We start from the raw sequence: 23,048 nt of genomic DNA on the forward strand, positions 1-23,048 counted from the left end.
AACTCAATTGTATCTTAACCAAATTCGACCCATAATATATCAAAATGAAGATAGGAAAGTGTAGAATAAGATTATACCTATTTGGTTGCCGGAGGTGGTCGGAAAATAGCCTCAAAGTTGACTGGTCCGAGGGAAAACTAGAAAACTCGCTGGAAACTGGATAAAATTTAAACGTTCATAACTTCTTCAATACTCAACAAAATCAAGTGATTCAAAAACGAAAATCATACTTCTTAATGGGACAAAGAGAATGGTACATTTTTCAGTGGCTAAATCGCCGTGGTTTGGCCAGAAAAGGCTCGAAAGTGGCTGTCTTGGTCTCGAGTTAGCCACTTTCGAGCCATTTTTTGGCCAAACCACGGCGAGTTAGCCATTAAAATGGCACCATTCTCTTCTTCTCATTGAGAAGTATGATTTTTGTTTTTGAATCACTTGATTTCATTGAGTATTGAAGAAGTTATGAACGTTTAAAGTTTACCCAGTTTTCGGCGAGTTTTCCAGTTTTTCCTTGGACCAGTCAACTTTGAGGCTATTTTCCGACCATCTCCGGAAATCATTGGGCTTAAAAATAGGTATAATCTTATTCTACACTTTCCTATCTTCATTTTGATATATTATGGGTCGAATTTGGTTAAGAAACGATTGAGTTACGAAGCTTTGAAAATTGCCCAAACTTCCAACCAAGAGCTCTGGGATACTTAACAAAGCTTTTAACGGAATGACCAAAATGATGAATGGTGGACAATCTCAGGGACTACTTCTATTGATTTGAAATCGCAAGGACCAAAATGAGGAGTTATGCAAATTTCAAAGACAATTTTCACAATTTAGCCTTTATTTAATCCTATAATAAAAAATAAAGACGTGTGTAGAAACATAGTGCGTAGTTTCTCATTTATAATTATAAGCTCGAATATTCATGGCCTGAAAACCTTGAAAAACTGGTTTATAAGAAGTACTGAGATTTCAAGCGATAACCAGCCAGCTTGCAGCAACAATGGCTTTATTGTCACATTTGAGTCAACTGTGGCAAGAGCAGCTACAACGGAGCAGTATCTTCGGTCTTCTCCTGGTTTCAATTCTCTTCCTTTCTATCTACATTTTGTTTTCATCACTCACAAAATCAAGTGGGAAACCACTCAAACTACCACCATCTCCACCGAAGTTGCCGCTGATCGGAAACCTACACCAGCTAGGCGCATTCCCACATCGCTCTCTTCGCGCTCTCTCGAAGAAGTATGGCTCTCTAATGCTATTTCACTTTGGAAAAGTTCCAACACTGGTTGTTTCATCTGTAGAAATGGCGAGGGAAGTCATGAAGACTCATGATACCGTCTTCGCCAGCCGCCCCCAAATGACGGCTCCAGGCATATTATTCTACGAAGGCCATGACGTGGCTTTCGCTCCTTATGGGGACTACTGGAGAAAAGTCCGGAAAATTTGTGTTCTTGAACTTCTGAGCCTTAAGAGGGTGCAACAATTTCAGTATGCTAGGGTGGAAGAAGCTGCTGAGATGGTCGAGAAGATTCAAACAGCGTGCCTCAGCGAGTCTCCGATTGATCTGAGCGAGCTGCTGATATTGACCTCCAACAACATAATGTGTAGGTCTATTCTTGGACAAAAGTTTGACGATGAAGATGGCAGTTGGTTTGGAGAGACGGCGAAAGAGTTGATGGTGCAAGTAATGAGCTTCAGTTTCGGAGATATGTTCCCTGCGTCGAGATGGATTGACAGTCTTAGAGGCTACATTGCGCATTTGAAAGCAATTTTTTCCCGTTTTGATAAGTTTTATGATCAGTTGATTGATGAACACAAGACGGCGGATAGAGAAGGTAAGACTATTAAGAAGGATTTTGTGGATATCCTCCTCCAAATTCAAAATGACTGCGCGCTTGACTTCGAGTTCACTAAAGAAGACCTCAAAGCACTCCTACAGGTTTGTTTATATCCTACTCCCTAACTCACATTACACACACGCGCACGCAGGCACGCACGCACATATTGATATCGATTTGGGTTTGTAATTTTTTTATTTTAGGATATGTTTGTGGGGGGAAGTGATACTAGTTCGACTGCGATGGTATGGCTAATGGCGGAGCTTGTGAGAAATCCAAGAGTGATGAAGAAAGTCCAAGAAGAGGTAAGAAGAGTGGTGGGAAAAAAGGCAAAGGTAGAGGAGAACGACCTTAGTCAAATGAAGTACATGAAATGTGTCATCAAAGAAAACCTAAGACTTCATCCTCCGGCTCCTCTTTTAATTCCTCGTGAATCAACCGCAGACATAAAATTGGGAGGCTACGATATCCCGGCGAAAACAAGAGTGATGGTCAGTGCATTTTCCATACAGAGGGACCCTGAAGTATGGGACAGGCCGGAGGAGTTTATCCCGGAGAGGTTCGAGGACAGCTCCATTGATTTCAAGGGCCAGGACTTTCAACTCATCCCATTTGGTGCTGGGAGAAGGGGGTGCCCGGGAATCGCCTTTGGGGTTCTTTCAGCCGAACAGGTGCTTGCCAGCATTCTGTACTGGTTTGATTGGAAAGTGCCTAGTACTAGTGGTAGCGCATTGCCTGAAGCCTTGGACATGACTGAAGTTTACGGGCTCACGGTCCGCAAGAAAGCTCCTCTGATTCTTGTGCCGGTACCCTACTCTCCTTGATCCCTCCATCCAGATATTTCATGTTTTAACTTGCTCTTAATCTAGTTGTTCTTTTGTTTTTTGCTGAAGAAGTTGTCTGCCTAAATGATATGGTAAACTAAAAATTGTAACAGCTGCTTGTTTGCCTAAGTTCTCAGAGGCATCTCAATAAATACTTCCCCCATCTTAGTTACTTCCATTCCACCTTTGGGTTAATTTTTTAAAAGTCATTTTTTTGGAAAAAAAATTGTAGGACTCATGGCCAATCCCAAGTGGTCAAGTTTTTATTGGGAAAATTATTAGAACCTTCATTTAATGGAAACATTTGAAGTAGAAACCCGTCAATCGAAGTACTACAAGCCCGTTCCGCTCTACATAAATCTCTAATTAATTTTCTAAATAAATCTAATAAATTCCAACACTTAAGCCTTGATCTTAATATCTTCTATATATTTGATCTCGTAGGTTCACACTTCTTTAATATCATCATGCCGATCACCAGGCTTTAAAATGTTGAACTTGCTCATATATAGGGCAGTAGCATTGGTATGTAACCATTTGTCAATGCAAGTACAGTGAAAATTAACGATGATGGCGATTGTAGTTCTGCTCCATTCTCGTAGTAGACAGAAAGGCAGATGCAGTATTCATGCAATTTACCAAAAATATTCATGTCATCAGGGTCGTCTAGTCAAATACCGTTCACTGTGATGAATTTGCCAAATCGAACGTCAAATGACCAACTGGTGCATATCAGATGTCCACACACAAGATTGTATTAATTGTTTCATCCTAACACTTTCAAATGGTGCAAGTTTTGGGAAATTTTAAAACTTCATACCACGTAACCTTGGGGGATCATATCAGGGAGGCAGATTCTCTGCCCTCTTCCTTCTCGTGTCCTCCTATTTTGTGTGGTTACGGTTAAACCATGTCAACATTTTATATTATTTTTTTATAGAGATCAAGGTCAAGGTCAAGGTCAAGGTCGTACCCAGTGCACAAGGCTCCCGCTTTACGCAGGGTCTGAGAGAGGTGAATGTTGGCTAGCCTTACCCCCATTTATGGAGAGGCTACTCCCAAGTCTCGAACCCGAGACCTACCGCTCATGGGCGAAGACACTTGCCATGACAAAAATGAATAATAATATAAAATATTAATGTGGCTTAACCGTAACCACACAAACAGGAGGTGTGGGACCCACATAAAGGATCCCTTCCCATTGTGGAAGGTTGTTCATGAATTAAATCAGTAAGCACTACAAATTTCATCTGACGCATAAAATACATCTTACGGAGCAATCAATCCCCTTCAACATCTCCCATAATGTGTTCTAGGCTGTTGAAAGCTAGATCCACATGCGTCATTTATGGTCATCCATGACGTTTGTTAATATTGCCGTAGATGAGGGTGTGATAAAGTTTATGATGCAGAAAAAACATAATGGTTCTGGTACCACGGCGTAGAAATGCCGCAGTTTAGGGCATGTTTCAGTGCGGAAGTTACATTGAAAGCTAAAAATGACAAATATGAAACTTTTGAAGGAGGTACGTTTAAGAACAAAAAAGCTAAAAATGACGAATATGAAATGTTTGAAGAGCTAGGTTTTGTAAGAATAATGAAGACAAAATCAAGGATCCAAGTGAAGAAGAAATCAAAGGTCAAGCTAGTGTCACTCGTCAATAGACGAGAAAGATGGTTATATGAAGGTTGTTATGAGTTGTTAGGCATGTAGTTAGTTGAGATAAGGAGGTTCAAATATAATTCAATAGCTTAACTTTCACTACAAGCTTTGCAAGAAAGATAGTTATATAAACTACCATTGTAAACATTACTTGATAATAAAAAATAAAAAAAAAAGCATTTCTCAGTCTAAAACTCTCGAGCTCTCTCTCTTTCTTTTCTGAATTTCTGCACTCAAGTTTCTTCAAGCTTTCTTCAATCTTCACAGGTTTAAGAACAAAAAAACTGATGTCAATGGGCAGGACTTTGATTGGACGCCCTAGTAGTACATCCCCTCCTCCATATGCTTACTAATTTATTATGCTCTTCTTTGTTTTATTTTTTGACCGAGGATAAGATAATAGATAATTTACATTATATTCATATTTAGCATATGAAAATATAGAGATGAGAATTTGAACTTGAGTGCAAATTAATTAGAAGCATATATAAATTTCAACAAAAAATAGAATTACGGAAAACTAAGCAAATAATTTGTGTTCAAACCACACTTTAGTGCCCTTGTGTTAATTTAACTTATATGTAAAATGTCCATCCAATTTTCTATTTTATTAAAGCGTTAGGATCAAAGGACAATTTTTTATAAATACGTTTACACTTCTTTTTTGTCTTTAAATCTATCCACATTCGTCTGTCATAAATAAGAGTTAAGATGACTAATCCCAACTCATTATTATTAAATAAAGTGCATGCATGGAAATAAAAATAAGTGTCAACTAATAATTTTTTTGGAGAATATAATATTATGTTAAAAGCGTAAACACCTTCACCACTTATACTACGTTCAGTCAGGAGATATTCTTACTGAAAATTTGACATGAAAACTATTGCCGTGAGTAGTAATTAAAGGGTATGTAAATATGTTGTAAATATTAGGAATCCTTAATTAGTAAGGATATATGTGTGTGTCCTTTATTGCTTATTGTTTCCTTATAGAACAAGAATTGTAACTTGTATATATATATTTCAATTATGCAATACAATGAAATTTAAGCCGTAAAATTCTATTTGGCATCAGAGCTAAATTTTTCGTAACCCTAGAAACTGTAAAACAATATTTTCTTCTGCTGCTGTGTTCGGTATACTTGTTCTTGCACTGCTTGTTGCAGAAATCGGTCAGGCCGTGTATAGTGGATTTGCAGCAGTGTGATCTTGCTGCCGCCGTGAGTGGTGCTGTGCTTTTGTAATTGTGCCATGTATTGGTGTGTTTGTTCTGCCCGTGTAAGAGCTACAGGCGTGAGTATGCCGTATAGTGTGCCGTGTGAATTGATGGTGCTTGTATGATTGCAGACTTGATAGTAATAAAAAAAAAACAAGGGAGATTTGATGTTGCTTGCTGCACGATTGCAGCATGTAAATCTGTGACCAAAACCAAAATAATAAAAAATAAAAAGGATTTGCTGCTGCTTGCAACGTGTGAATTGTTCTCTTGTACCGTGGGCTGTAGTTTGTGCTACTTATTTCTATCCGTAGATAAGTGTGGCCGCTGCTGTCAACCAAGAACAAAAAAAAAGATTGTTGCCGCATGCGGTCCTGGGGCAGCGTGTAAGGGTTTCCTTTTTATACGGTGAGGTTTTGCGTGTCTACTGCTAGAACTAGGGGTGGAAAAAATTCCCGAAAAGCCCGAACCGAACTGAAAAAATCCTGATCCCAAACCAAAAATTTCCCAAACTGAAATTCCCGAAATTTTCTGGATGCTATCCCGAACCAATCCCAAAAATTCGGTACGGGATTCGGGATTGGCTTCTCGATATTTAGGGAATCCTATACCGAACCGAAAATATATAATATTAATTATTATATATATATATTTATACATATATATTATTCTTTTATAATTGATGCTAGTAGTTTCTAATTCATGCTCTGCAACCCAGAATGCTCTACACCTAGCATATTTTTCATGTTCTGTTTGATATTCATTTGGATTTTATTATTGCTGCTGCCATGGCTGATGATTTCAGAAGGCTTGATTCATTTGTCTCTCAACAGACTGCAAAAGGGATTTGATTAATTTGAATTTTGACTCTGATAAAAACAGTCAGGCATGCCAGTTTTAGATTAAATGGTAATGTGAATGAAATGACATTCCTAGTTCATGAATGTGTTCTTGAATTATATATTTGAACAACAATTCATAATTTCATATTTCAATTTGGGATTCCCAATTTGTCTCGAAATTTGGGATTCCCGAAAATTTGGTTTGGGATTGGTCTTTAAATTCCCGTCCCAAAAAATTTCGGTTTGGGATTCGGGATACTAGTTTCGGTATGGTATCCCATACCGAACCACCCCTAGCTGGAACTGCAGTGTTGTGCCGTGTGGTTGCCTGCAATTGCGTGGTTTATTGTGTATCTGTATTGTGTCGTACTTGCTGTTTTGTCAGTGTTGTGCAGTGTGTAGTGACTGTTGTGCAGTATATTGTTATTTCAATAACAAATACAGGTTGGATTTTAGATTCTGGTGCTACGGATCATATGACTTATGATAGAACTTTCTTTCAATCCATGAAAGACCCTCATAGAAAATGTGTGGCAACTGCCAATGGTTCTACTATTGCTGTTGTTGGAGCGGGAACAATGTCTCTTACACCCTATCTTCCCTTACATAATTGTTTATTGGTTCCGTCATTGTCCCATCACTTATTGTATGTACCTCAAGTCATTGAACAATTGGATTGTGTTGTATTAATGTATCCTTCATTTTGCTTGCTTCAAGATATTCAGACAAAGAAGATCATTGGGCGTGGCACTAAGAGAGAGGGGCTATATTATGTGGATGACGTGGTTCCTGGAAGAGCTAATTTGGTTCATGCGTCATGTAATAGTAATCTACAGAAGGTATTGCTATTGGATCGTCGTTCGGGGCATGCATCGTTTGGTTATTTGAAACATATATTACCTGATTTGTTCAGTGGTATTGAAGATTTAGAATTGAAATGTGAAGTACGTATTTTAGCCAAAAGTCATTGTGCTTCATTCCCTCTAAGTATGAATAGAACATCTTCACCATTTGCGCTAGTACACTCTGATATGTGGGAGCCTTCCCTTATTAGTACTACTTCGGGAATTAAATGGTTTATTACGTTTGTTGATTATTGCACTCGTATGACATGGGTTTATCTATTGAAACATAAAAGTGACGTTAGTATGATTATTTGTTCTTTTTCTCAGATGGTGGCTACACAATATTCCTCCGTTATTAAGGTTCTTTATACTGATAATGGGGGAGAATATGTTAACTCTGAGCTATCTACTTTTTTCTGTGATCAAGGAATTCTTCATGAGACAATGTGTTTGTATACCCCATAACAAAATGGGGTAGTTGAGAGAAAAAACCGTCATATTTTAGAAATTGCTCGTGCATTGCTTATTGGTAGGTCCGTGCCCAAGACTTTTTGGCCAGACGCCATCACCTATGTCATGTATGTTATAAATCGCATGCCATCCCGAGTTGTAGAATTTCGTACTCCACTCCAGGTGTTGACGGAACATGTTTCGGTTGTTTCTACCAATATTCTCACTCGTTGAGTGTTTGGATGCGTTGCTTATGTTCATATTCACAAGATTCATCATAGTAAATTGGATCCTTATGCTCTTCGATGTGCCTTTATGGGTTTTGCATCTCACCAGAAAGGTTACAAGTGTTACCACCCTACAACTTGCCACATGTATATAACCATGGATGTGACTTTCTCTGAGTCAGAATATTTTTATGCTCTCGTATCACCACCCTTCGATCACAAGGGGGAGAGTTCTAGTTGTGATCTTGATGGTGTTTTTGAATGGTTGGATGTACAAGAGGTAACAATGTTAGGGGGAGTGCACGGTGCCGTGCCGAGTGATGCAGTTGATGCTCGGTGTTCTCCTGTCGAGCCTATTATAAGTAGTCAGCAACTTTTCATCGAACATGCTGCAAGTGGTCATCAGCTTTTCACCAAAGAAGAGGTTGCCAGTCCGTGTGTTGGTGATGCCAAAGAGGAGTGCATTGATGGTTAGCCAACTGTTGTCGAAGCTTCATCTTTTTTCTCTAGCTCAACAATGTCGTTGTCCAATACATCTTCTCTGGATATCCCTGAGGTAAGGATTAGTGATACTCATGTAACTAATGATGTTATAAGTACATATAAATTTCCACCAAGGCAAAATCGTGGTGTACCTCCTGACAGGTTCTCTCCGGAAGGAAAAGTGAAGTATCCCATAGCCAATTTTGTGTCCTGTAAAAACCTATCATCCGAATGTCAAGCTTGGGTGAATAAGGTGGATTCAATTCAAGTACCAACTCGAGTAGAAGGCGCTTTGAAAAGTCGAGAATGGACCGAAGTAATGGATGAAGAGATGAGGGCATTGCAGAAAAATAGTACATGGGAAGTAGTTGAGCTATCGAAAGGAAAAAGGCCAGTTGGGTGACGATGGGTTTTTACAGTTAAATACAAGGCTGACGGATCACTCGACAGGTATAAAGCAAGGTTGGTGGTGAAAGGGTATACTCAAACATACGGAGTCGATTATCAGGAAACTTTCTCTCCCGTGGCTAAGATGAATACGGTACGAGTCCTTATCTCATTAGCTGCAAATTTGAATTGGCCACTGAAAGATTTTGATGTAAAAAATACGTTTCTTCATAGACATTTAGAGGAAGAAACGTATATGGATTTCCCTCCAAGGTATAGTAATGGAGAAAAATCGGGAGTGTACCGATTGCGAAAGTCACTTTATGGGCTTAAGCAGTCACCTCGTGCATGGTTTGGGAGGTTCACTCAGGCCATGAGAAAGAATGGGTATTATCAGAGTCATTCTGATCATACTTTATTTATGAAGCAGAGAAATGGTAAAGTAACAGCCTTGATTATTTATGTAGATGATATGATAGTAGCAGGTGATGATTCAGATGAGATTGTCAAACTGGAGAAAAATCTTTCTGCTGAGTTTGAGATGAAGCGTTTAAGTGACTTAAAGTTTTTTCTTGGAGTTGAAGTTGTTCGTTCATCCAAAGGTATTTTCTTGTCTCAACGAAAATATGTTCTGGATTTATTGAAGGAAACAAGTATGCTTGGGTGTAAACTCGTGGATACTTCTATTGTGGAGAAACATTACTTGGGAATTTATCTGGATCAAGAACCAGTAGATAAAGGCAGATATCAGAGGCTGGTAGGAAGACTAATTTATTTAGCTCATACTCGTCCGGATATAGCCTATGCAATAAGTGTAGTGAGTCAATTTATGCACTCACCGAGTATGGATCATATGGCAGCTGTTATGCGAATTTTAGCTTATCTGAAGTTGGCTTCGGGAAAAGGAATTTTGTATAAAAATTCTGGTCATCTAAGGATTGAGGGATTTACTGATGCTGATTGGGCAGATGATGTGACTGATAGGCGCTCTACTTCTGGATACTTTACGTTTATTGGCGGAAATCTAGTTACTTGGAGGAGCAAGAAGCAAAATGTGGTGTCAAAGTCTTCAGCTGAGGCCGAATTTAGAGGTATGGCACAAGGAGTATATAAAGTTCTTTGGTTACGTAAGTTACTTTGGGGTCTAGGTTTCAAAGCAAAAGAGGCCATAAGCTTGTATTGTGATAATAAATCCGCAGGGGAGACTACAGAGAACCCGGTACAACATGACAGAACAAAGCATGTGGAGGTTGATCATCATTTTATTAAGGAAAAGCTTGAGAAGAAGATTGTGTTAATACCGTTTGTGAACTCCGAAGAGTTGCTTGCATATATCCTCACTCATGCCGTGTGTAGTAGATCTTTTAGTGACTCACTTGTCAAGTTGGGCATGTGTGATATCTATGCTCAACTTGAGAGGGAGTGTTGTCGTGAGTAGTAATTAAAGGGTATGTAAATATGTTGTAAATATTAGGAATCCTATTATTAGGAAGGATATATGTGTGTCCTTTATTGCTTATTGTTTCCTTATAGAACAAGGATTGTATCTTATATATATATTTTAGTTATGCAATACAATGAAATTTAAGCCGTAAATAAGAGTTAAGATGACTAATCCACATTCGACTGTCATAAATAAGAGTTAAGATGACTAATCCCAACTCATTATTATTAAATAAAGTGCATGCATGGAAATAAAAATAAATTTTGACTAATAATTTTTTAGGAAAACTAATGAAAAGGGCTTGAAAACTTTGAGTTTTAATGATAAGGACAAAATAAAGGGTAAAGTGAATAGTAGCATGTTTGACTTTTTAGTGTAAAAATGTGGTTTTTCGTTAAAGTGAACAGTATCGTGGGCTTTTCGTTAAAACTCCCTAATTTTTTTGGAGAATATAATATTATGTTAAAAGTGTAAACACCTTCACCACTTATACTACGTACAGTCACGAGATATTCTTACTGAAAATTTGACATGAAAACATGCTTAGTACTGATTTGGTACTGAGGTACTTTTATAAAAAATGGGTATAAAAAAAGCTAAGCTCAAAAAGGTGTTTGGTAAACACTTAAAAACAACTTATTTTCACAGTTTTTTGTGAAAAAAAAAAACTGAAAATGTGAAGTAGCAAAAATGAGCTTATTCTCACAGCACATCAAAAGCAATTTTTTTTCAAAGCACAGTAATACCAAACCAGCCCTCTAAGGGCTGTGCTGTGAGAATAAGCTCATTTTTGCTGCTTCACATTTTCAGCTTTTTTTTCACTCAAAACTGTGAAAATAAGTTGTTTTTAAGTGTTTACCAAACACCTTTTTGAGTTCAACTTTTTTTTATACCCACTTTTTATAAAAGCACCTCAGTACCAAACTAGTACTAAGTCTACCAGGTAATGACACGGGAGAGAGCAACATCCTTTTGGGTACGACAGAGGTGGTTGACACTGGACCCCATGGTGAAACGGTGTCGATGTTGGGTGAACGTGTGGATAAATGGATTCAAGAGGTTAGCATTGTTCAAAATGGGCTAGGTCTATCGTATGATGGGTGTGAGTGGCCAGGGCTAGGACCTGCTCCATTTAATCTAATGCCCATCATTGTGCATAACCCGAAGGCTAAGAGAAAGAAGCATAGAAGAGGGAAAGCAGCGGGTGTTGTCCATTTGGGCACAACTCAATCTAACACTAGACCACTGGTAGGTGGTCCACTCCCTGAGCTTGGGAAAAGGTTGGTACGAGAAGACAAGGTCGGGGTATCAAGGAATAGGGGTTGAAGGAGATTGTTGGATAACTCGGAGATGGTTAGTTCATCGACGGAGGTTGACTTGGTTTAACCCTGTTGTCAGCATTGAGTTGTTTAAGTTAGAACTGCCAGGGGCTTAGGAACCTCCGAGCAGTTCATGCGCTCCAACGTCTACTTTATGCTCAAGATCCCATTATAGTGTTCTTATGTGAGACAAAATGTAAAACCCCACCCCCGATTTAAAAAAAAAATATTGTTTTTGGATCTCAATGTGTGTGCCACGTAGAGCCCTTTTTCCTTTTTGGTTTCCCTTTACCTGGCCCCCTTTCTTTCTCTTCTTGTTAGACCCATGACCCCATTTCTCCCTCTCTAAAACTATCAACTCTCTTTCTCTCCCTCTCCCTTCTTTGAATCACACACACAAACAAGAACCACAAATCACCACCACGTGGAAAGAGAAGCTTTGAAAACTTCGTGACAAGCCGAGGAACCCTTTGGCAATGTTTTCACTATTCATCATCTTCCCCGATGTTTTTGTAATTTTTTTGACGTTGGTAAGCTTCTAAAAACTCTTTGGTTGTGTTTTAGGAGTAAATCGAAGCTTGTTTTAAGTTGTGTATGCGCGTGCATCATAGAAAATAGCTCGGAGTAGCTTTTCCAAAATTTTCGACATGCACTGCAACTTTCAAAGCATTTTCCGGCTAGAGTACGGCGCGTTAGCCATCGTGCAAGGCACCAATCTCTTCCTCTCGTTGAGTACTACAACTTTTGTTTTTGAATCACTCGATTTGGTTGAGTAATGAATAAGTTATGAGCCTTGGAAAATCAACCCAGAAACCGGCCAAAAGCTTGGCCTGAAAACGGGCTAACCCAACCCGTTTGCCCTGAAACCCAGACCTATTTAGGCGGAGACCCAGCCCAATTACCCCAAACCCAAATCCTGTTAAGTCTAGGCCTTAGGCCAGATTACCCAAGCCCAACCCAATTATTTTTATTTATTTATTTATCTTTATAAAAACCTAAAGGCATTGGGCCGGGCTTTCAAGCCCAATTCCTTTTAAACCCTAAAACCTATTGGATCCAAACCTCTTAGGCCTAACCCGGTCCAACCCAATACCTTTGACCTAGAACCGTTGACTTTGACCCGGTCTAACCGTTGACCCAGTCGACAGTCAACGTTGATTGTGATTTTGACCGGTCAACGGTCAACCCTGACTTTTTGACTTTTTTTCGGGTTTTCGTTCGGGACCCTTCCTAGACTGATTTTGATGTCTTGGATCCGTTTTTGATGTTCGTTTCCCCAAATTCAATTGTTATACTATAGTTTATTAATTGGATCATTTATGTGCTTAGGTGCATGTATTGTGGCGTTTCCGTCTTCGGTAGTTTTTGTGGCTCTTCAGCGGCGAAGTATCTGTGAGTGGACCCCTTCTAAAATGCATGTTTTAATAGTAGAAATGCATACATGAAAATCATGATTTAATGACTACGTTTTATAAGAAACTGATTATCATGCTATACTGAGCTTATTTTGGAATACCATATTTTCTATCGAACCCATGTTCTTTGTAGGATATCTGATGGATGACGATATACTATTTAGAACATGTTTTCACACACTTCCTTATAGTATAGATGATGGATGACTTTATACTATAAAGCTTTTGAGATATATGTACCTATGTTAGGAAAGCTTATTTTCAGTGGTTTTGTGCGTATCTAGTGGTCCCTATTATTAACCTTCGAGTTGGGTGCTGTAGGAGCCTATGAGCGATTGGTACTTGTCAAGGAAGTGTTCTGAGAGAAGAGTTACTAATACTGATACCATTATCTAGCACACTATATACGAGATATGATTTATGAAAGATTTATGGCATGCAAGGGTTTTCGAAAAAAACCTGCTATATATTATGCTATTAGTTTTCATAAAACTTTGGGGGTTAGTATGTTGATAATCATTTCAGTATTATATATATATATATAAACTTGCTCCACTCATGTTTGTTTTGCGCCCCCTCATAATTTAGAATCGAGGCGTACAATCCCAGCGTCAAGGCACTTCTACATCAGCATCTACGAGTCCTTTCGTTGTAGGACCCATTCCTTGTTCATTCAATGTTTATATTATTTCTTTTAGTGTTCTAGATTAGATGTGTGCTCTGAACACGTTCCTTAAATGCATATTCATTATATTTAAATTTATAAGTCTTATTTATTTCTTGTTCTCAACATTTGCATTCAATAAATGGCTTTCATCACCTTCAGGTATCGACCAACACGTGACCATCCCAATGTCCGTGAGAGATCGGGATCGGGGCATGTCAAATTGGTATCAAAGCGTGGTTTGTTTAGAGCATACTCATGATATTTTATTATTGCAATAGTGTGTCTGTCAGGACATCATTTGGATGTCACGGCTTTTAGATTTGTTGTCTTTCGGCATGATTCTACAACCCTTATATTGCATGAATAGTCACATCTTATAGAAGAAGAAGAAAATTTGTGTTGGGATTGTACCTCATTGGTGAAGAATTAGTTTGTTGAACAACTTTCAACATCGGATCGATACTCTGCAACATGTGTTCCCTAGGAATGGCAGGCAGAGTCATATCTCTTTGGAAATTACTCGAAACATTCGAAGTGCGTATTAGAGAAAGCGAGTAAACGCTAGTTGTGATGACATTTAGTAAGTGGTGGTTTGGTGGGAGTGAATCAATGTTCTTGGACTTGTTTCCTCTAAGAAAATTCATGTGAATCTTTAGAGCAATTCTTGACGATTGTTCTATTGATAACTTTCTTGCTTACTCCAACGATGAAGTCAAGTTCCCTAACCATCGACAGTTAGCTTCACACCAAATTCTTCAAGCATTGACTTCGTTTATGTTAAATACTTTTCCTGGGAGACTCTTCAGTAACAGACATTACTACCACTAATTTCCAAAAGGAGTTGCGATTCTTGTTGTTGTTATAGTTAGACTTGGATAATGAAGATCTAGTCTTGTTTGGATAAACAGACTCCTTGAACTTCACATGGGTCTGGTACTTGGCTGTAAACCCTAGCTCTTTGTCTACGTACTTTTTGGTAAAGGTGATCTTAGCCTTTTGTTTGTAGTCCAGCTGACCAGTACTCTTATCCACTAGCTGTTCCGCCTTGTAATTTTCAATGCAATGGCTTGAGACTCCACCATATTCATCATTGTAAGACGATTGAGCTTTACTCTGAACTCTCTGGACTCATTAAGCTTTGGTTTGCTTAAGGGCATCACTTTAAGGTAGCCAATCATGCTACTGCATGCATACGTAGGCTGCTTTGTATTTTTCTTTTTCGTCATTCTGTTGATTCAGAGGTTCTATGTTTAATTTTGAACTTTGAAACAACTCTTACAAAGTATTATGAATTATGAAATTTCTTTGGCCTCGTCAAATCTTATTAGCAGTTCTTAATTATTCTTTGAGCTTAGACCTATGTCCTTTTTGGCTAAGAAACTAGTCAACCTTATTGCGATGTTTAACCAAATAATCATAAACAGTGACTTCTATTTCTGTATCTTCACCTTCATTTGCTTGTTCGTCCCTCAATGTAAAACTGGATCATACAGTCGTACTGATGCTTTCTACTACCTTTCACCCAAAGCTAAGCTTGATCATTCGAACCTAATCAAACAATTATTCCAGTGAGACCGTATTGGATTGGAAAAGCTGAAATGTTGAATCTACTGAAATTATATAAATTTGTCAGGAGGTTCAAAACATCCAATTATTTCATGAGATGTCGGACGAAGTTGTGTGACAAGTGATGTTATCAGGTGTGTGACATTAGATCTTGTACGGTTAAAAATCCTTAACGGTCAAGCTAGGTACTTGTATGACTCAAGCATGAGAGTTGTGTATTCAAATCCAGATAACTTGTACTCTAGTTTTGATGGACTTGTTTTGACCTTTAAATTCTCGAGTGTTCTTTTAGCCTTTTCGACCTAGTTTCTCGCTCAATCAGTGAGGAATTCACAATCGATCGATTCGGCGAAAGTGTGCGCCTAGTTCATATCGTTTCGAACATGAACGTTAGGAGCATAATCTTTTCACAAGCTCACCAAACTTATCAAGAAGAGTTGCATGTGGCCTTGAGGTTGAGCCATCTCTTAGTAAAAGTTTGATTAAGGTTGTAGTGCAGGTGGTCAGCAAATTGCATCACCTATCACTATCTTTACATAGAAATGATTAGCCACCTCATATTACCTTGCTACAATTCATAGGCATCATATCGTACTCTAGTAGTTCTTTCTAACGATATGTATATAAGTTCATTACCCAAATATTTTGAGGGTATCATCCACGAACTATTTTGACTTTTGAGGACGCGTTGTGTTCACTTGTCGTGTGGCTTAAGCACATGTAGAATTTACACTTCTCTCAAAAGGTGTGTGCTCTCATTTGGTTTTTAGGTTAATCACTTGAGAATCCTTCTTCTTTCCACCAACTTTGGCCTTGTTTGGCTAGAAATTTGCAACTAAGAAAAAATGGAGAGGTGAATTAAACACTACAATAGCTCCCAAGAGATACTGCTAGTTGGGGAAAGTGACTCATTGTTTTTCTTCTTGCTTGGTTCGAGCTTTTGGTTCTACTATTAACATGGTAGCCACTTCTCTTGAATCCCAAAATACCATTTTCAAATGGGTTCTTTAATGATGAACGTTGAAGTAGTTGGTCACATTTGGAAGAACTGAAGAGGATGGGATGCTTCGTACTGGTTGGAGTTGTTACGACGATAGTTTTTATTTTGTTTGGTTGGGGATGGCATTTTTGCAACATGGTACGAGAGTTTATACAAGCAACACTGGTTGACATAGGAATTTTGCAAACTTGTATTCAGAGGATCAGATATACGACATGAGAAATTATACTCTTTGGAAATTTTCGCTTGCTTATCGAGACAACAAATGTGTGATCGATATCACGAGCGGCCGACTATTGTATCGATAACTTATTCGTTGGGTTCATTAAGCAGGTGGGCAGATTGACCCATCTACGATAGATGTTACTGAGTTGTTATTGTTGGAGCTCGACCCAAAGACATATATGTTCTCGGAGTACGTGACGTTATGAATTCTTGGGTGAGACGCACTTACTTCTTTTTTAGTTTTGAATTTCAGTACAAGTATTTTGACTTATCTTATTATAGTTATATGTGTTTTCCGACGTTACAAATGTTTGGGGAAGTCTTTTCCATCAGTTTTAAGTTCAGCACGAGTTTTCAACCCATATGTTAGTATATATTTATTTTGGACAATATCGTATTTTACATACATATTTTTGACCTTTCGTCGATATATGTTTTTGACTTTATATCTTTATAAAGTATGTTTTCTACTTGTATACTGATGGGGGAAGAAAGTAGGAACTTGGAGGCATGGAAGAGGATTTGGCAACCCACTCACGATGAGGTGGCATAATCTCTTTGATGCAACCACTCCGACTTGATTTCTTCTTTATACATATATATTTTTCTTCTTCCTATTTTCGAGTTTTTCAGTGTAGTAAGTTATTTCAAATTTCAAGGATGAAAATCTTTTAAAGGGATAAATTGTAAAACCCCACCCTCGATTTAAAACAAAATAAAATAATTGTTTTTGGATCTTAATGTATGTGCCATGTGGGGCCATTTTTCCTTTTTGGTTTCCCCTTACCCAGCCCTTCTTCTTCCTCTTCTTGTTGGACTCGTGACCCATTTTCTCCCTTTCTAAAACTATCAACTCTCTTTCTCTCCCTCTCCCTTCTATGAATCACACACACAAACAAGAACCCCAAATCACCACCATGTGGAAGGAGAAGCATTGAAAGCTCCATGACAAGCCAAGGAACCCTCTAGCAAAGTTTTCACTATTCATCATCTTCCTCGACGTTTTTGTAATTTTCTGAGTTGGTAAGCTTCTAGAAACTCTTTGGTTGTGTTTTAGGAGTAGGTCGAAGCTTGTTTTAAGTTATGTATGCGCATGAATCACATAAAAAAGCTTGGAGTAGCTTTTCCAAATTTTATGGCGAGCACTGCCACTTTTAAGGCATTGTTTAGCCAGACTACGACTAGTTAGCCTTCGTGCAAGGTACCAATCTCTTCATCTCGTCAAGTACTACAACTTTCGTCTTTGAATCACTCGATTTGATTAAGTAACGAAGAAGTTATGAGCCTTGGAAAATCAACCTAGAAACCGGCCAAAAGCTTGGCCTGAAAACGGGTCAACCCAACCTGTTTACACTGAAACCCAAACCCATTTAGGCTGAGACCGAGCCCAATTACCCCAAACCCAAATCCTTTTAAGTCTAGGCCTTGGGCCAAATTACCCAAGCCCAACCCAATTATTTTTATTTATTTATTTATCTTTTTAAAAACCCAAAGGCATTGGGCCAGGCTTTCAAGCCTAATACCCTTTAAACCCTAAAACCCATTGGACCCAAACCCTTTAGGCCTAACCTGGTCCAACCCAATACCTTTGACCCAGAACCGTTGACTTTGACCCGATCAACGGTCATCGTTGACTTTGACCGATCATCATTGACTTTTTTACTTTTTTTCAGGTTTTCGTTCAGGACCTTTTTAAGGCTAATTTCGACGTCCTGGATCCATTTTTATGTCCGTTTCCCAAAATTCAATTGTTATACTATAGTTTTATTAATTGGACCCTTTATGTGCTTAGGTGCATATATTGTAGCATTTCCGTATTCGCTAGTTTGTGTGGCTCTTCGGCGGCGAAATATTTGTGAGTGGACCCCTTCTAAAATGCATGTTTTAATAGTAGAAATGCATACATGAAAAACATGATTTAATGATTACGTTTTATGAAATGTTTTAATAGTATACAAGTTAATTTACCTACCAACGCAACAACAAACCTAAAACACATTCAGCTATTACTCCAATCCTTAATGCACAAAACAAAAGCTATATGTATCACTAATTTTTACCTACAAAATAGTCTAATTTACCTATTCCATCAAACCAAAATTTAAAAGGTCTAATTTAATTCCAAAATGGTCTAATTTACCTACATGATTTATGTGCATTAGATTAAAAGTTTATTTGAGTTCTCACATCGACCAACGGAGAGGGGGTGATGTGCCTTATATGTACATGCTCCCTTCCCTATAGCATAAGGCCTTTTGGGAACTCAATGGCTTCGGATTCCATCGGAACTCCGAAGTTAAGCGAGTTCGGGCGAGAGCAATCCTAGGATGGGTGACCCACTAGGAAGTTCTCGTGTGAGTTCCCAGAAATAGAACCGTGAGGGAGTGGCCAAGGCTCAGAGCTCGGCTCCGCCGTAGCACGATATTGTTCGCTCTGGGCTTACCATTCCCTCACGGTTTTGTTTCTGGGAACTCACGAGCAACTTCCCAATGGGTCACCCATCCTAGGAATGCTCTTGCCCAAACTCGCTTAACATCGGAGTTCCGATGGAATCTAAAGCCAGTGAGTTCCCAAAAGGCCTCGTGCCATAGGAAAGGGAACATGTACATATAAGGCACATTATCCCCTCTCCATTGGTCGATGTGGGATCTTACAATCCACCTCACTTAAGGGGAACCCGGGATCCTTGCTGGCACATTCGTACCGAACGGCAAAATGGCTCTGATACCAAATTGTCACATTCCAGACCGGCTTCACCGTAGCACGATATTGTTCGCTTTGGGCCCCAACCATGCCCTTACGGTTTTATTTCTAGGAACTCAAACGAGAACTTACCAGTGGGTCATCCATTCTAGGATTGCTCTCACCCGAACTCGCTTAACTTTGAAGTTCCAATGGAATCTGAAGCCAGTGAGTTCCCAAAATACCTCGTGCTATATGGACACATCGACCAATGGAAAGGGAGTGATGTGCCTTATATGTACATGCTCCCCTCCCTATAACCTCCTTATAGGGCAAGAGTGATCCTAGGATGGTCGACCCACTGGGAAGTTCTCGTCTGAGTTCCTAGAAACAAATACGTGAGGGAATGGTAAGCCCAAAGCAGATAATATGGTACTACGGCAGAGCCCGTCTGGGATGTGAGAGTTTATTTAATTGCCTACAAGCACAAACCCACAACATTCGAACATTATCTAATATCACTATTTTGTTTTTTGGAATAGGTAACTTAGTATAATATTTTATAAGTACGATAAATTAATTTAAATGTAGGTAAATTAGTATAATATTTGTATGTAGGTAATTACATGATTCAAAATGCAGGTAAATTAGTATAATATTTTATAAGTAGGTAAATTAATTTGTATGTAAGTAATTACATGATTCAAACAATTTTTTTTTCCGTACAAGATATGTCTTTTTTTTTTTAATTTGGTAAATTAATTTATATATGTTGCTAATATTTATGATACAAGAAAGGTAAAATATCCATATGGATTTAATTGCTCATCATAATTAGGATGAGTAATAACATTTATTGACCAAAATAGGATTTGGGGCATAAGTTGTAAATGTAGTGTAATAGTTGGTTATATATTTGCCTACATGACAGTTTATTTGAATATTTAAATTTAGGTGGGTTTTTATTTGAAAAATAGGAGTTTCAAGGACCTATATCTAAAGAATCCATATTCTTATGTGCTTGGAGGTGAGAAGTTCAAATGAATAACAAGTTTGATATCAATTTATTTTTTTATTTTTCTCCTCTACACCATATTTTTTTATTGGCAATATTATAATTTTCGTCTCTCCCATCCTTTTCATATATTTTGTTGGCAATAAAAATGTTAGGTGTTAGAGAATAGGACCCTACGTCAAACATATAAAAATATCTATATAATTTATGAAATATTCTACTCATATTATTAACGAGGTCTTTTCTGATAAAACTCGACCTCTACTGATGATTAAGTTTAGATAATATCGCTGATATTGGTGATAGAGCATATTGAACCTCAAGGAGACCATGGGTGAATTCCTAGATCATCTATCATATCTCTTGCATTACCATTTGACAAATATTATAAAAAGTAATATCATTATTCCACGTCTCTTTTTTTTTTTTTCAAGATCTTTGTTTCTTCGTCCTGATTTCTCAAGAAGTATTATTATTATTAGTATTATTCCGTGTCTCTCTCATATTTATCAAGATCTTTTTTCTTTGTCAAGATTTCTCAAGGAGTATTATTGTTCCGTGTCGCTATTGTATTTTTCAAGATCTTTTGTTCTTCGTCCTGATTTCTCAAGGAGTCTTACTATTCCACGTTTCTCTCGTATTTTTTCAAGATCTTTTTTTTTTTGTCCTGATTTCTCAAGTAGTATTATTGTTCCACGTCTCTCTCATATTTTTCACGATCTTTCTTTCTTCGTCCTAATTTCTTAAGAAATATTATTATTCCACGTCTAATTTCAAGATCTTTATTTCTTCTTCCTGATTTCTCTTCTTTTACTGGATGTGGACAAGTATACAGAGTAATAATTACATCGAGAAGATGAGGACGTCGGCTGAAGGTTTTTCACCTTTTTAACCAAATACTCTTTCAATTCCAACAAAAAAAATTAATATTCTCTCTGGATGTATTTTTAATTAAATTAAGTTTTGTTTATTCACATTATTACCACGTCATTAGTAGTTTAAGAATTCGTACATTCCTCTAAGTACTAAATATTTTAAAAGCCAAAAAATTGGTTAAATTCGACCCGACTATCATATATTTTTCAAACCGGTTATAATTTGACTAAAGAATCAATTTAAATAATTTTTTTTGTCGAATCAATTTAAATAATTTTGACTAATGGTATTTCACAATGAACTAGTCTAGACTAACACTCACTCATTTCACAAATGTAGCAATCTCCCCTCCCACGCCTCTCTCCTTCTGATTGTCTCAACATACCTTTCACCACTCAGCATAAATAATACGACTTGTATCTTCAAATGTCGATGGATTTGACAAATAGCATGAAAAAATGACCACACTGAATCATATTGGTTATGTATTTAATATATTATCGTTGATAGATTATAGTGATGTGGTCGATGTCGACCTTGCCTAATGAGACCAACTCCAATCTTTGACCTAAGGTGAAAAGAAATTTATTAGGCTTTTGGTGAGAAATTGAGTTTCTTCCTCCAATGGTGTGAAAATTTTAGGCCAAAAAGTTGTTATATATCACTTCAGCTTTGTTTTTTATTCTTTTCGCTAACTTTTAGAAAAATAATGTTTGACTTGGCTTAATTTTATGAATAGTTCTAAAAAAAATATGAAAATTCACAATAAACACATACAATGAGATCAAAAAGCAAAGGTCTAGCCGGGGCTGGAGTTGGCCCGAGAGGCTCGGCTCGGTTTCAGTTCCACCCACTCCATTTTACAGTCATACCCAACTCTACTTTTTACTATATAGTATACATGTAAGCAAGAAATATGAAATATTGAAAGATAAATGTTAGTTACCTTCTTAGGACAGAAATTTCTACCCCCAACTGGTTTCTCTTAATATTGGGAACATTTAATTAGACCATTTGCACATTAACCCAATCTGACCACAAATTCTTCGTTACCGTTGTTCCGCTAAAACTAACAAATAAAATAAAATAAAATAAATAGGATAGTAAAATAAATTAATAAATAAATAAACATGGGATAATTCAAGGCCACCTACCTTTCTATGCTTCCCCAACCTCCAGTCTTATCACTACCTACTTGAGTAGCACCCGCAGCCCCTCAACTTCGATGGCACCGACAACATTGTGTTTCTACAGGGGACGGTAGCTTCTTGCATTCTGAACTCCAGAATCCACCTGCTGCTATTGCCCATCAGGTATTGACTGACATAATGTAAATGTAATTCTCTATACTTACCCTTTAGTTTTACATTATTTTTACCACTTTGCCTGATTGCTTGAATGGTTTTAAATTATTTGTTTTGTGGGGTTTCCCAAGATTTCATCTTTCACTTCAAATTTAAAAGATTGGCAAGTTGCAGATACCACAATTCTATAGTGATCCAAAATATCGTACATTTTGTGACTTATGAAACTTTTATATGGTTTAAAATCAGAGTATCAGATGTTTCGTGATGAATTACGAAACTTTTAGGCCATCTCCAACCGACTTGGCCAAAAGGTCATAGGCCAAAATATAGCCAATTTTGACATAAAAACCATCTCCAATCGAGAGTTAGGCTAAAAGGCTTGTGGGCCCCACCATGCCATAAATAAAACACCAAGCTAGTGGGCTGGCCAAAATGAGCCAGCCAGCTAGCTCGATGCAACAGCCCAGCCAGCGCCTTCTGGTCCCATAAACTAGATAAGTTCCATGCTTAATCACATGTCGATTGAAAAAAGCAATATTGTAGCAAAACCTCTTCTTAAGTGATGCATCAACAATTAAGTAATTCCTGTGTTCTCTCCGAAGTGAGAGTTCTTCTCTCTAGAGTGAGAATCTTCCTTACTGATTCTGTGAGATCTTCAGTTTTAAGCACTTCCGGTGGCACTGGCTCTAGCTTCGGCTAAGGTCGGTTGTTGGGTCCTCTTTTCCCTCTTCTCCTTCTACTTTCCCTGCATCTACTGT

The 23,048-nt window shown here is 37.9% G+C and overlaps 1 protein-coding gene across 1 annotated transcript; it reads left to right on the plus strand.

The window, feature by feature from the left end:
* The first annotated feature begins 956 nt into the window (after positions 1–956).
* LOC126600227 (phenylacetaldehyde oxime monooxygenase CYP71AN24-like) lies at positions 957–2,827 on the plus strand. Its single transcript, XM_050266793.1, has 2 exons — positions 957–1,936; positions 2,039–2,827. Exons 1-2 carry the CDS (start codon positions 998–1,000, stop codon positions 2,657–2,659), a joined length of 1,560 nt encoding a protein of 519 aa, XP_050122750.1. The 5' UTR covers positions 957–997; the 3' UTR covers positions 2,660–2,827.
* The last annotated feature ends 20,221 nt before the right edge of the window (positions 2,828–23,048 follow it).

This window comes from Malus sylvestris, chromosome 14 (assembly GCF_916048215.2).
Source record: "Malus sylvestris chromosome 14, drMalSylv7.2, whole genome shotgun sequence".
Lineage (NCBI taxonomy): Eukaryota > Viridiplantae > Streptophyta > Magnoliopsida > Rosales > Rosaceae > Malus > Malus sylvestris.

Excerpts from the sequence above, each read along its gene's own strand:
- LOC126600227 (XM_050266793.1), top strand. The coding sequence starts at position 998 with ATGGCTTTATTGTCACATTTGAGTCAACTGTGGCAAGAGCAGCTACAA. Across the intron at positions 1,937-2,038 it reads ACCTCAAAGCACTCCTACAG|GATATGTTTGTGGGGGGAAG; the intron begins GTTTGTTTATAT and ends TTTTTATTTTAG.